Source organism: Limanda limanda, chromosome 22 (genome assembly GCF_963576545.1).
Source record: "Limanda limanda chromosome 22, fLimLim1.1, whole genome shotgun sequence".
NCBI lineage: Eukaryota > Metazoa > Chordata > Actinopteri > Pleuronectiformes > Pleuronectidae > Limanda > Limanda limanda.
Genome location: NC_083657.1, coordinates 3,945,704 through 3,960,904, shown reverse-complemented (window position 1 = coordinate 3,960,904; position 15,201 = coordinate 3,945,704). Strand labels below are relative to the sequence as shown.

General features: G+C 42.8%; 1 protein-coding gene across 1 annotated transcript in view; it reads right to left on the bottom strand.

The window, feature by feature from the left end:
* Positions 1 to 15,201, bottom strand: part of LOC133028677 (dachshund homolog 2-like) — a 59,085-nt gene that overhangs the window by 13,938 nt on the left and 29,946 nt on the right. Inside the window, exons 2-3 of the mRNA XM_061095636.1 lie at positions 9,360 to 9,475; positions 198 to 308 (exon numbers count right to left, since the gene is read on the bottom strand). Of these exons, the coding sequence (XP_060951619.1) occupies positions 198 to 308; positions 9,360 to 9,475 (227 nt within the window). The remainder of the gene's footprint in view (positions 1 to 197; positions 309 to 9,359; positions 9,476 to 15,201) is intronic.

Here is a 15,201-nt window from a genome sequence, read left to right as displayed (position 1 = left end):
AAAGGAGGAAGAGAAAGAGAAATAGAAATAAGAGAATCTGGCTGGAAACAGAAGGAGTGCTCTCTCTCTCTCTCTTTCTTTCTTTTCTCTTTGCTTTTTGTATTCTGTCTTTTTAATAATTCAGAGACGCAAACACAGTAGAGATGGCGTGTTAGTGTGTTTGTTTGTGTGTGTGTGTGTGTGTGTTTGTGTGTTACCTGTGTTGGAGTGCATGTCGTCGTTGTCCGACTCGTTGCCGTTCTGGAGACTCATCATCATCTTCATCTTGTGAAGCTTCTGGAGCTCGGCCATGGCTGCTGCTGTCAGGCCTGTGAGACACACACACACACACACACACACACACACACACACACACACACACACACACACACACACACACACACACACACACACACACACACACACACACACACACACACACACACACACACACACACACACACACACAGACACACACACACGGATAACTTCATTATTTTGACATCATCTTTAGCAGAACATACTAGTGACCAGTATTTAATCACCACCACCACCTGTTACAGTCAACCAATCACAGCCCTCCTCTGGCCTTGGACCACACTGGGGCGGCCTGCCTTTACCCATGATGCTTTGCAGCGAGCTGTGACACACATACTGACACCCCTCGCCCGGCTGCCGCTGTCAAGTTTGTCTTTTCAGAGCGAGCGTTTTGTTCAAGTGTTTCGGGGTGTGAGCGCCGTTTCAGACGCCTCCAGGCTGATGTATATTCACTGATACACACACATGCCAAAAACAGCCGCACACACACACACACACACACACTCACACATTACACACACAAACGCACACACACGCACACTCTTTTGTATGGACTAAGATCCCTGGCTCTGCGCACTGACCTGGAACTGACTTCTATACACAACAACCAGCAGAGTGAGAGAGTTGACCCTCTGTGTGTGTGTGTGTGTGTGTGTGTGTGTGTGTGTGTGTGTGTGTGTGTGTGTGTGTGTGTGTTTCTGTGTACACCATATTGTGTAAATGTGCATGTTAGTTGTTACATTGCAGTGGGTGTGTATGTACAGTTTGCCTTCATGTATAAATGTGTGTGTATGTGTGTGAGGGAATGGGTGCTTATCTGTGCATTCTTCTGTGTGTGTGTGTGTGAGTGTGTCAGTTGGTTTTGCCCCAGTCACGGTTGACGGCCTTGTAGGAATGTCCATTACACACACACACACACAGTACAGTTGTCCGCGAGCTATAAAGAAAACAAGATAGCGGGAGGACAAAAAGTGTCACGTTGTCTGAAACTGAATTCAAAACCAAATATTTAGTTAAAGATTTACACGAATAAGTTAAATTTATCCCTGAGTCCTGAGTTTTTATTTAACTAATAACAAGAACAACTGAGATAAATCATTAGCTGTTGTTTTTGTATAAATTATATAAAGGAAATCTTTTATTTTTCAACAGAAGATAAACCCCAACGTTAAGGTAATCTGATTACATGTCCGTGTTGTGAGATTGAGGAAACTTTCAGAATCTTGTGTCTCGTTTACTTTTTGTTTCTCGTCTGATTGACTTGACAAAACATTCTGTTTTTTTGTCAAGGCCACAATGAACTGCTGTTATCTGAATATTCAAATCTGAATCTTACCATTTTATCTATTAGTCATTAGGTTTATTATATTATTTAGAATATTTGTGTGAATTTTTTAATATTTTCTTCAATGCAATGAAATCACAAAAAGTCCTAAAAAAATGATTATTTCAAATTTAAATGACGTCTGTCAATGGACCTCAATTTATATACAAATCTGAAAAGAACTCTTCCAGGATCCACAGTTAACTGATGAGAAAAGAAAAGAGAGAAAGAAAAGAGAGAGAGAAAAGAGAGAAAGAAAAGAAGAGAGGTCCAGTCAGAGAGCCTGAGGCCGAGTGACCAGACGTATTGTCTGACGTCCTGCTGAGGATGAAATGAAGAAAGATGTCGGAGGAAAAGAGGCCAAACAAACGACAAGATACAATCTGCTGTAAATAATGAGTGAAAGTGTAGTTTATACATTTTATTATCTGTGTTAAAGATAGAGGGATGAAACGAGGCCGAGGAGGAATGAAATGAGATGATCTGAGAGACGACAGAATGGACAGAGAGAAGCAGGATCGATGCGACGGAGAGAAAAGGCAGGAGAGGAGGAAAGAGAGCGAGAGAAGACGTCAGATACAAGATGAGTGAAGAGGAAGAGGTCACATGGGTAAAAGTTAGAAAAGGTGAATCAAACAACAGGAATCTATGGTTGAAAACCCCTCAATATTTTCCATTTACGTTGATATAAAAAAGAGAAAAACACAACAAAGTGAAGTCAAACCGTCTCCATCGCCCCCTGGTGGTTGACATGCAACCCTGCCTCCTCCTTGTTAGTAGATTGGACATGGACCAAATTTGAAAGTCAAAATAGAATGCAAACAATGACAACATAACGCCGTCCAACAAATCCAGTAATAGCAGTTACGTAATATATCTGAAATATTGAAGTTTTTGGAAACTGACAAATTTATGATAAGGGGGGGTTGGGTAAGAATAGAAAATCGAGTCTGTAGGGGCAGGACTATATTCTCAAATTGATTCATCTATTTAGGAATGCCTTCTCACTCGCACACACACAAACACACACACTGAAGGTGGACATACACACTGATATACATTCTATCATGTGCCTAAGTGTAGACACACACACACACACACACACACACACACACACACAAACACACACACACACTCGGACACAGAGTCAGAACGCCCTCTTCGCCTCAATGCAACCAGAAGACAATCAATAGTGAGGGCAGAGCCACAGTACTGTTCTCCATCACGACTATCAGACACACACACACAATCACACACACACACTCACACACACACAATCACTATTCTCTCTCTCCTCTGTCAGATCAATGGCTGTCCGCTGTGTCCACGGTTACCGAGCATCGACCCCCGTCGCTAATGGCGACCACAGAACCTTGGGAATTAGTGTGTGATTGATTGACAGACTGCTTCAAAGACACGCACATCATATAGAAGCAGTGTGTTTGTGTGTGTTTGTGTGTGTGTGTGCTTCAGTGGTCCCCTGTGGGTTGTCCATACGTTGTTTACCCATCTCCTTTTTCCTTCCTGTGCATCCTAATGCTTTCCGAAGGACGAACCAGAGAGAGGAGAGGAGGGGGAAGACGTTGAGTAGGAAAAAGAGGGTGGGGCAGAAATACGACCGAAAAGAAGTGAATCATCAGCGAAACATGACGGCTCAGGACCGAGAACTAAAAAAATCAAGAGGTTTTTCCCACCGGTGCCGAGGGGGTTGTAAACTCTGCTCGGCCCAATTAAAAACGGCAACAAAAATCGAGCGAAGATTTATCGTTTTCATCAATTTCGCTCTCATTTTAAATCTAGTGCCCTCTAGTGGCACAGACATGTACCTACATTAACGGTTGGTCCAAAGTTTGGCATTACAGTCTGAATTACTTTTTAGAATAAACTAAAGAAGAAGTTAATGTGTCCTTGCTCTTTTTTAAAAGAGATGAGATCTGTCCGGTGACGTCATGGTTCGATAAAAGTTAAATAAAAAGTGACAGGTTAAGTAAAAACTTTCCTCCCAATCTGGTAACGTGAAGTACGATCTAATTAAAAGTAGGAAATAGTGTTTTGACATTTAGAATCTCCTCGTCTTAACAAGTTCTTCCTCTTCTTCATCCTGAGTAATTTGTCTTCTTCCAGTTTTTCTCATATGGACTCACTGTGATATTTTACCGGGAGTCTGTAGGAAAAGACTCCCGGTAAAATAGATATCATCTTTAAAGAGATGAGATCTGTTCGATGACGTCCTGGTTCGTTAAAAGTTAAATAAAAAGTGACAGGATAAGTAAAATCTTCCTCTCAATCTGGTAACGTGAAGTACGATCTTGTTAAAAGTAGGAACTAGTGTTTGGACATTTAGAATCTCCTCGTCTTAACAAGTTCTTCCTCTTCTTCATCCTGAGTAATTTGTCTTCTTCCAGTTTTTCTCATATCTCACTCTGATATTTTACCGGGAATCTGTAGGAAAAGTTCTGGAAAATGTCCTGAGCAACTGACTCAGACATTTGTGTTCTCACGGCTCCAGAACATCTCAGGAAACCGTCCGGACTCCAGAGCCGGTCTGAAAACATCTTAAGACGCCAACTATCATAAAAAAAACGTCTTTTGCTACTGTAAGGTCTTTCTCGGTAAAAGCTTCCACCGTTTGGCAGGCGATGTCCTAAATGAGATCTGACAGTGTCCTTCCCCGGCCCGGTGCATCAGGACGCTCTTTAATGGCTTCCAGTTTGCTGCTGGAGGTTGTCGGGTGATCTTCCAGAGTCCCGGACCCCCCCCCTGCCTGGGCTCGCGTGAAACCCACCCCATTTGGCCGAGGCTGTAAATATTTAATCCTCTGCACCTACATCTCTGACGAAGTGCTCCGAACGCGCTCTCAGAGACGGAGTGACACTTTGAATAAAACAAACAGGAAGACGGAGAGATTGCTCTTTGTGTTCTGAATTTAGAAACACACTGTTCGGGCTTTTTTTTTGTTGTTTTTCCATCTTTTCTTTCTTCCTGTGAGCACTCGAAGGGCCAATTTACAAACAGTCGATTGCTCTTGTGCTGAGTCAAATAGATTTCAGCTCCGCGCTCGGGCACTTAGGTCGCCCATCTTCAGCTTTCACTGGATTTTCGAGACGGCCATATGCCGCCGCCATTTTGTGTCATCTCTGGCAGACGCAGACACTCAGAGTTATTGTTTCTCTTCTTGAGTCTCAGCAGGAAGTCAGAACATATTTGATTCCTAGTTCAGGTTCTACTGTCCGTTTGAAGACATCGGCTCTATCGTCAAAGTCGTTCTGTTGCTAATCAACGTTTTAAAGTTCTCTTACTTGTCTTTAAGGTCGTTGTATTGTCCGTTTAAAGTTGGCGATTATTGATTCTATTGCCTGTGTGAGTTCAACACCTAATTACTCATTGATGACCCCAGATATAGAGAGCGTTATTGGTCAGTTTAACGGGTTGGTAGATCAATTCTCCATTAAAATCAATTGGTGGGGCAAGGCACTAACACAATAGGTGTCGACTTGGTGGAAACATGTGTTACTGGTGATTTGTACAAATAACTAACATGAAATAACTGCATTAGTTTAATATTCAAAATATGAGAGGTTTAATTTCTCTGTTTTCATCGTAACGTTCGCCCGTTGACAAATGTATTTTGTTTATTTAATTACTACTAATTGTTTTGTATTTGTTTTTTAAACGAATACGTTTAAAGCCAACCTGATTGTCACAATGATTCTTCAGTAGCAAACATCACCAGAGGAGGGCGCTCTCTCTGCGACACGTCACTCTTATCATTACGTTTTGGTCTTCGTAAAGCAGGATGATGGAAAAGACTTAATATCACTTTAGTCCTCTTCAGCCATCCCCCCTTCCCTCCCTCTCTCTCTCTCGCTCTCTCTCTCTCTACAGCTCTCCCCTTCAACTCTGCCTCGATCGCCCCCTCCCTCCCTCCCTCCCTCCCTCCCCCCCGCCTGCAGGTGCACATAAGAGTCCTCAGATGAGTGTGTTCGTTTCAAGACACGATTGAAAGATCCTCATCTGTAACCTATAGTTAGAAGGTTGGAGTGTGTGTCTGTGTGTGTGTGTATAGATGTGTTATGTTTAAGTTATTTTCGGCAAAATGTGAGTTTATATAGTGAGTGTGTGTGTGTGTGCGTGCGTTTGCCGGTGTGTGTGTGTGTGTTAGAAGACAAGGCGAACCATTGAGCTGTTTTTGAAGTGAATTAACAAGTCAAATGAGTGCCGCATAGGTTACCACACACACACACACACACACACACACACACACACACACACACACACACACACACACACACACACACACACACACACACACACACGGTCCCACGCTTATCATCACAGCTTCTTTGTTAAGGAAGATGAGGCCAATTAAACTGATATCACTCTTGTTGTCGTTCACGCCTCCTCCCTCGCTTTCCCTCCCATCGCTCTACGTTTCATCCTTCTCCTCCTCTCTCCTTCCCTTCATCTCTTTCTTCACTTCACTCCCTTTGCCTTTCTATCAGGCTTCACTTTTTTTTCTTCCATTTTCGTGTCTTTGCACTGTTTCCTCCTCTTCCATCTTTCCTCCGTTCTTCCTCCATCCGTCTTTCCTCTTTTCCCAAATCCTCTCTCTCTTCCCCACCTCTCCACTGTCCTGTCTCTCATACGTCATCCCTCCATTTGTTCTTCCTCCCTTTTTAAACCCTTTCTTCTTGCTTATTTTGAAAATAGAGAGATGGAAGGAGAGACGAAAAAAGAGGGGAGGAGAATGAAATTTAAAATTGGAAGTCAGACAACAGAGAGGTAGACAAGGGCAGAGGACGGAAAAAGAAGGGAAGGGTGAGAGGAAGGGAAAGAAAGAAGAAGAGAGTGATTTGGAGAGTAAAAAAAACAAATGAGGAAAATAAAAAGGAGGTGAGGAGAAGTAGGAAATGAGAAATAAAGGGGAAAGAAGGAAGGATGGGAAGAGGTACCATACTGGGAATGATTGGAAGGAGTGGAGTAGTGAAGGAAGAGAAAAGGGGGAAGACAGGGAGGAAAAAGGAGGGAAAAGTTTAAACAATTTTTATATCCTCTTTTACATCCTTTCCTTCATCCTGCCTTCTTTTATCATCCCTCCTTCTCTTCTGTACTAATATCTCCTCCTTTTGTCTCATAGTTGTCTTCCCCTGTTCCTCTTTTTCTCTCTTCTCTCTTTTCACTCATCTTCCCTCCTCTCGTTTCTGTTCATCCTTCCATCCTCTTCCTTCTTCTCACTGTTTTCTCCGAACTCTCTCTCTTTCCCTGTATCTCTTTCTGTCCTTCCTCCTCTCGCTCCATCTTTCCAAACTGTGTGATAAATGTCCATCTGTGATTGGCCGATGCCCCCCATCGTCGTGGCGCCCGCGAGGTCGTAAACAACAGCTCGTCTCCCCCGGCAACGTGGCGTCTCCATGGACGCGGGGCCGCTAAGGCGACCAACTCTGCGTGTGTGCGACATCCGAAGACTGCCAAGTGTGTGTGTGTGTGTGTGAAGGAGAGAGAGAGCTAATGGGCGATCATAAGTGAGCAAATGTTTTCTCTGGGTTCCACTAATGTTCAACAAACACACACATTTCTGTGCACACACACATCAGGTGTGTGTGTGTGTGTGTGTGTGTGTGTGTGTGTGTGTGTCATTAGTATGCCACAGTGAGCTGTGTCCATATGTCACTAAACACAACCATGTTTTATTTATCCTGGAGAGAGAGGAGGCAAACGTTCACTGTCAAGGGTATAGAGCGAGGGAAGGAAGGAAGGAGGGAGGGACTAAGTGAGAACTTGAGAGAGAGAGGTGAGAAGAGGCGAAGTGGGTAAGATGAAAAATAATAGAAGGAGGGATGAAAAAGGAGAGGAGGACAGGAAAGAGGTGACGAAGTTTAGAGAGGGACAAAATGGTGCGTGACAGGTTTTAAAGGAAAGGAAGGAGGAGAACAGGAGGGAGGGGAGCAAGAGAGAGAAAGATGACGGGTGAAGTAAGGAATCAAGAGAGGGGTGGAAGGAGAGAAAGAAGGAATGGAAAGGAGGTAAGAAAAAGAAAGGAAAGAGACAAGTAAGGAGAGGAGGAAAAGGGGAGAGGAAGGAAGAGAGATAAGGAGAAAGGTGAGGAAGGGGATAAAGAGAAGAATAAAGCAGGTGAAAAGTTAGAGATGGAGGAGAGGAAGGAAGGAGGGAGGTGTAGAGGCAACGAGGGGAGGGAGGTAAAATAACAGTGTGGAGAGAGAGGGATGTCAGGAAAGAGGTAAAGAAAGACAGGGTGGAGAAGGGAGAAAATATGAATGGATTAAGGAAAGAAAGAAGAGGAAGGATGGAGGGAACAACGGGTAAGAGAAAGAGAAAATGAGGAACGAAAGGAGGAAGTAAAGTACGAACAAGAGAGCGCTGAAAAGAGGTAGAAAGATGAATTGAGGAAGAGGGATAAGAAGAAAGGATAAATAGAGAGAGGGAAGAAAGAAGGGAGGAAAGGAAGAGCTGTATTAGGAATGAGAAAACGGAGGAAAAGGAAGAACATAAAAGGGAGAAGGAAGGAAAGGAGGAGGAGGATGGAGGGAGAGTTAGAGCACATGGAGAGAAGGAAGAAGGAGGGAAGAAAAGAAGGAGGGGAGGGAAAAAGGAGGGAGGGATGGACAGATGGAGGAGTAGGACCCCAGAGACGTGTCATTCATCACACCACCATGCAGTCTGCACTCGTTCACCCTCTCTCTCTCTTTTTCTCTGCAGATCTTCTTCTCTCCTTCTTTACTAGAAAGACATATTTACTTCCTTTCCATCTACAACTCATTCATTCATTCATTTTCTTGTCATTTTCCATCCCTCCATCCTTCTGTTACACTTCCAGATTTTAAATTTGTCTCCTTGCTCCATTTCTCATCTCTCCGTCCCTCCGTCCCTCAGCATCTCTCCCTCTCTTTTTCTCGCTGGCACTCGTTTTTAGGTTTCATCATCTCCTCTGGCGACATCCCTCCTTTTTTGTCTCTCCTTTTTCACTCTCACTTTTTTTGCTCCCTCCATTTTCACTTTCTGTTTCTGCAAAAAGGAAAAATATCTCTTCCTCCTTTCTTTTTTAATCTGTTTAATCTTTCATATAATGTACGATGAAGGGATGAGAACGAAGGGATGGAAAAGAGAGAGATGGACAGTAGCCAGGAAGAAGAGAGATGGGGGAGGCAAGAGAGGATGCATGAGAAAGGAGGGAAAGAGGAATGCAAGAGGATGGAAGGTCACATCAAGAGAGGAAATGAGGATGGGAGAGGAGGAGAGGAGATAAGAGAAGATGAAACCGGGCGTCAGGAGAGGAGACAACAAAGAAGGAAGGAGGTGAGGAGAGAAAAGTGGAAGAAGGAAATGATGGAACGAGACCAATGACGGATGAGAGGAAAACACTCCTCTCTTCTCTCCTCTTCCATCCTCTTTTCTTCTCTTCCCTCTCTTCTTTGAGTTTAATAAACTGATCACCTGAACCCACTGTGATCTTCACTCTAATACATAAAACATATATTTTTAAAAGCTCTGAACACTTTTCTCAAACTTCTAAAACCTCTACTGACATTTATGTAAGGCTGTAATTATTATTATTGTCAATTGTAAAGTTAAAAACACAATTAATGAAAAGAAATGACGTTTTGTTTCTCATTAGGCGACATGTACGAGGTCCGAGAGAACGAGTGGAGGCGGAAGACGAGGAAGAAAGACTTGAGAAAGCAGAGGAAGAATGAAGGGAGGAAGAGGAGGTCTCTGTTACCGGTGTGTGACAGCAGGTTGGGGGACAGCAGGCCGGGGAGGCCCGGGTGAAGCAGCCTGGGGCTTTCCTGGATCCCGGCACCAGCACAACGCTTCGGAGGACGGCCCGGGCGAGAGCTGCAGGGAGAGAGAGAGAGAGAGAGAGAGGGAGAGAGAGAGGGGGGCGGGTGAGTTACTGTGACACAGAAACAGATTCAAAGAGACGACGACACAGAAACATCGATATCATGGCTGTTATCAGCATAGTGTGTGTGTGTGTGTGTGTGTGTGTGTGTGTGTGTGTGTGTGTGTGTGTGTGTGTGTGTGTGTGTGTGTGTGTGTGTGACTGTCTCAGACATTTGATATGAATCTGTCAATCACAACTATAAACAAACGCCTGACGACACTTTGAGTGACAGACGCTCCGATCACACTCAGTTCAGCTACAGTTGAAAAAGCACGCTCTGCTCTGATTGGCCGGCTGGTTCACTTTGTTGTGATTGGTCAACCACCTCCAGTGAGAGTAGGAAACGTCAGCCTCTGCTCTCACTTTATCTGGGACATTTTTTGTTTACGCTTTTCGTGTTTCCTCTAAAGTCGTAGGTAAAGTTATTGAATACAATATCCTATTATTTAATATTATGGTCAAAGGCAGAGACTGAAACTTCAAGTGTATTTTATTAAACACATATTTAATCTCCTGTCACCTCAGAGATTTATTCCACAAGAATAAGAACGACCTTGAGTGCTCAACACGTCGTTTACCCTTAAATAACTTCCTGAGACAAGCTGCGTATTATTTGAACGTGAATTTTAATGATTAATAAAGAAAAATTCCATCAGAATGTTATTCCTGGCAGTGAAGAGGGTGAACAGCAGCTTTTAGAACTAAACAAGGAAGATTTATTTAGAGTTTCCAAGAAATTATTAAAGTGAAAATATTAGAACATTCAGGGGGAAAATAGTGAAGAAAAGAAATAAATCCAAATACTTTTTAAACAGGAAGTGAATACAATAATTTTTTTCTTTTCTTTTTGAGAGAATCTGTTTAAAATATAAAATGAGGAACAAACGAGGTTTGACCGCAGCTGAACACTGATGTAAAACAGCATCGCTCACAAACAGGACGAGCACGAGAAAACATGTTGTACACGTGCAAGTGAGTCACACACACACACACACACACACACACACACACACACACACACACACACACACACACACACACACACACACACACACACACACACACACACACACACACACACACACAACACACACACACCTCCTCGTTCCTGTCGCACACAAGCACATACATGTATTATGCATGTGCACGTAGGCATAAATAAACACACTTAAACCCGAGAATACAGTAACTGCACATGTGCAACAAAACATAAAGGAAGAGCGCTCACACACACACACACAGACACACACACACACACTGAGGAGGTGTGCATGCAGGCCAACTCTCTGCAGGGTGGCTCGGTAACAGATGGCCGTCCAAAGTCATTTACACCTAGAGAGAGAGGGGGGGGCGACTTCACCACGGTGTCACCACGTCAGAGGAGAAGAGAACAGAACAGAACGGAAGATTGATAAAACATGGTTTTGGTGCAGATCCAGGATTTATTGTTATCACTTTTTTTTCTTTATTGTGAGAATGGAAATTTAGCAATATTTTCTGAGCAAATATTGTTTAGATTTTACTGTGAGAAATCAAATATTCATGATGTAGAGATTGATGAGTTTGTACAATTTAATGCAGATTAACTCACCACTAGATTCCTTTCTTTTTACATATTTTATATTATAAGACATAAATTGTAATGAGCCAACGAGCTAGCTACATTTTTTTTTAATGAACATTGAAAGCATAAAGCTGACGGTTGGTTGGTGTTAAGATCTGAGTGAAATTTGGAACATTTATAAAAAGTATTTTGCTGTTAAATCAGCTGTTGTTTGTTCAGTTGTAGAATTGGATGTTCAACAGGTAAAGCAACAGTAACTAAGTGGGCGGGGCCTAAAGAAGGGTCGGTTACTATCTAATTATAACGTCAGATATTTCGTTTTTCCCTTTAGATTCTAATTCAGAAACTTGGACTTTGCATATCTGCTGCTATCGAGTTCCGAACTGACACCGTGAGAAAGTTAACATTTCACCTGTGAGACTTTCTAACGTGAAATATAACCAACGAGCTGAGAAACGCTAAACAACCATGATTGCGTCTTTTGAGGCACTGAAAGAACAGGAAGTGGCAGAACAGCGAAGAAGAAGAAGAAGGGTTTTCATGGAATACGTAGTATCATGTATCTGTAATCAAGTTATCAAATATATCTGATTATGTTTATCTTCTCTTAATCAAACACAAAATCAAAATTCATGCATCCGAGAGGAAAGAGTGCAAACGACTGATTTTAAAAGTTATTTAAAATCACTCAAATGCTCCAACAAGAACAAGAAGGAGAACTGAAAATCTATCAGATGCTCAGTTTTTATTTTTATTCATTTGTAAATAATAATTATTGGCAATATTGTGGTTTATGTTGAAAGATAGAAAAGAAGAGAATAGACGCTGCTCTCTTCAGGATCTTGTGTGTTAGTGTCAGATCCCAGTGGGAGGAACAGAGGGAGGACGAACGTGTGTTAGAAAAATAGATGTGGAGGAAAAACGTCTGAAAATGTTTTGGGGTGTGATTCTGTACGTGAGAAAAACACACACACACACACACACAGACAGACACACACAGACATTGAGTGAGAGAGAGAGGGCGAGCGAGAGAGGCAGAGGAGCATGAAGAAATGAAAACATGAACTTTCACTTTTCCTCTGAACTCTGCTTCACCTCTCCCTCTCTTTCTCCCTCCATCACACACACACACGCGTGAACACACACATACACACACCATTACAATAAACACACTGTCCTCTCTCTTTTCTTTTACAGACACACACACACACACACACACACAGGTGTTTGCATTCAAACCTTAAAGCCTTTCCATCAACAAGCCTCCGCTACTTTCATCCCCCACATACACACAATGGGTACATGTTACAGTACCAGGTGTGTGTGTGTTTGTTCATCTGCATCCACCCGTACGTAGACAACACAACATTATGATGTGTGTGTGTGTGTGTGTGAGTGTGTGTCCACGTGAATCCATGCCATGTGCGTTGGTGTGTGTGTAAAGGACACATGATATCGCCTTCTCATTAGCCTTACAGTTCTTTGTTCAGAGTAATGACTGCAGTGTGTGTGTGTGTGTGTGTGTGTGTGAGAGTGTGTGTGTGTGTGTGTCCCGTAGGTTTGCCATATGTTGGGCATTAATCCTCGTCAACGGTCCACTCTCTTTACTGCACCGAGCACAGGAACAAAGAGCAGGTCACACACACATACATGTCATACACACACACACACACAGACACAGACACACACAGACACACACAGACACACACAGACACAGACACACAGACACACACACACACACACACATAATGACCTACATTCATTTGTTAACCCTTCACCTTGACTACATTCAGACCCTTAAATAGAAACAAATCCATTCATCGTCCTCCGGCTCATTTCTTCACCTGAACACTTTCACTTCTTCTTCTCTGAATCCCTGTAGAAGAGGCAAAGCGTTGACCTTTGACCTTCCGGCCTTTTGTCTGTCGATTGCTCTTCCATCGGCCGACACGTCTCACACGAGCACATTAACAGGAAACACGACTGTAAAAGCAACACAACTCATTTCTGTTGTGACTTTGTGTGTGGCGTTTGCATTTGTGTTGCTGCTTTTACATTCGTATTTTGCATTAATGCGCTTGTGTGCGACGTCTGGGCCACCGTAGGTTCTAGCGATGTCACTTTTTCCCGCCAAAAATCAAGTTTGAACGAATTTAACTCGACACACAACTGGTTCAAACGAACGAACAGCTGAGCACACAGGTTTATTGTCGTTAAAAAGTTTTATCTTTCGGTTTCTTATCGCAAAAACGTTCTTAGATTGAACGTGCCACAACAGAGCGAACCAGCTGGCCAATCAGAGCAGACTGGGTTTTATCAGGAGGCGGGGTCTTAAAGAGACAGGAGTGTTTGAGACAGAGGCTGAAAAGAGGAGCTGCAGCATGTTGTGTGTTGTCTGATTGGAATATAAAGGCCTGAGGAGTGAACACAGTGTAGATATAGAATCAGTAGATTTCCCTTCAGAATGTGTCACAAAGGAAAACACCGCGTGTTGATGTTTGTTTACTGTAATCATGATGATGTCTCACGATTAAAGAGGAAATTATTTATTGTTGTTAATTAAAATGAGACTCGGCGGCTTTGAAATGTTTGCTGATGAAGTACTTTTTCCTTTTTGATGACCTTTTAATTGGGTAGGAAAAAAAATAAAAATGAAAGAGGCTGCGAGCAGAAAACATGATGCTGACATTTCACACACACACACTTACACACACACAAACACACACTCACAGACACACACACACACCGATCTGATGAGCCACCTTGAAGTAAGTCTTCCCACTTTGACACACGCGCACCCTCGCCTGTCGTCCCAAATGGCCGTTTCTATGGCGACAGAGCCTTGATCAATACTCCGTCATTGGCGCTGATGGCCGGTCAGGGTCGGTCACACACACACACACACACACACACACACACACACAGACACACAAACAGGCATGGCGGTGAATAAGCACGGACTTGCTCACACATTTGACGGATTGATTTAGCTCAGAACGTGCACCGGTGACACACACACAAACACACACACATACATACACACACAATCACACACACACACACACACACACACACACACACACACACAATCACACACAGACAGACACACACACACAGTAGTTTATCAAGGCCTGATGCGGTCAATACCCGGAGTAGAGCGAGGGGTCAACCCTCTTCGGGTAAAATCTTTCATCTTCCTCTCCCTCTTGTCTTTTATCTCTCCATCAATCCGCTGATCCATCTCTCCTCAGTGTTTCTTCTTCTTCTTCGTCTTCTATTCCCTCCTCTGTCTTTTAATGTTTCACCTCAATCATCTGGATATTGATAATTTGTCTTGAATTAATTTGGTTCCTTTTTTACCCGAAAAAAGTGTGAAAGCAATGACTTTTACGATTCTTTACTTGTATACATCATAAGGGATTTACTTCTTTAACCCTCATTTTATTTTACTTCAATAGTTATGCATATTTTTTATATTTATATATGTGTTTAAGATCTTTGATTTGTCTTGATTTTGTATTTTCTTTCATTTTATAGCTTTATAATGTGACGGATTAAAGGTTCATCAGAAGTTTCTGATCGTCACCGTCATGTTTTTAACTTATGTCGCGGTGGCAGCCATTTTATATTTCACTGTCCTGATGTCAACGTAAAGCTAATAAAATACTAATAAAAACTAATTTGAATGCTAATTTAAAAAAGGCCTTTTCTTACGTGTCTCCTTCGCCTTTGGATATATTTATTTAATTCTCCTCGTTTCCACTTGACTCACTTTTAATATTTTCAAAAACATACCCCTCCATTTTCTGCTCCAGCGCCACTTGTCTTTTTTATCTATTGCTCCATTAATCTGCCCATCCCTCCATCTCTTTTGTCTCCCTCCGACTCCCCCTCTCCTCCTCCGTCCTCCCCCAACCTGAGGTCAAATGATGATGTAAAAAAGAGAGGAAAAAAATCTCCCTATCGATTACTCGCTCCTTCTTTCATCTTTTCGTTTCTCTTTCCTTCTCCCTCTCTCTCTCTCTCTCTGGCGGAGGAGAGGTCGAGGCCTTCTTCACCTCCACCTCACTCTGTCTGTTTTCTGTCTCCTCTCATCTGCCGGCCGTCATAAAT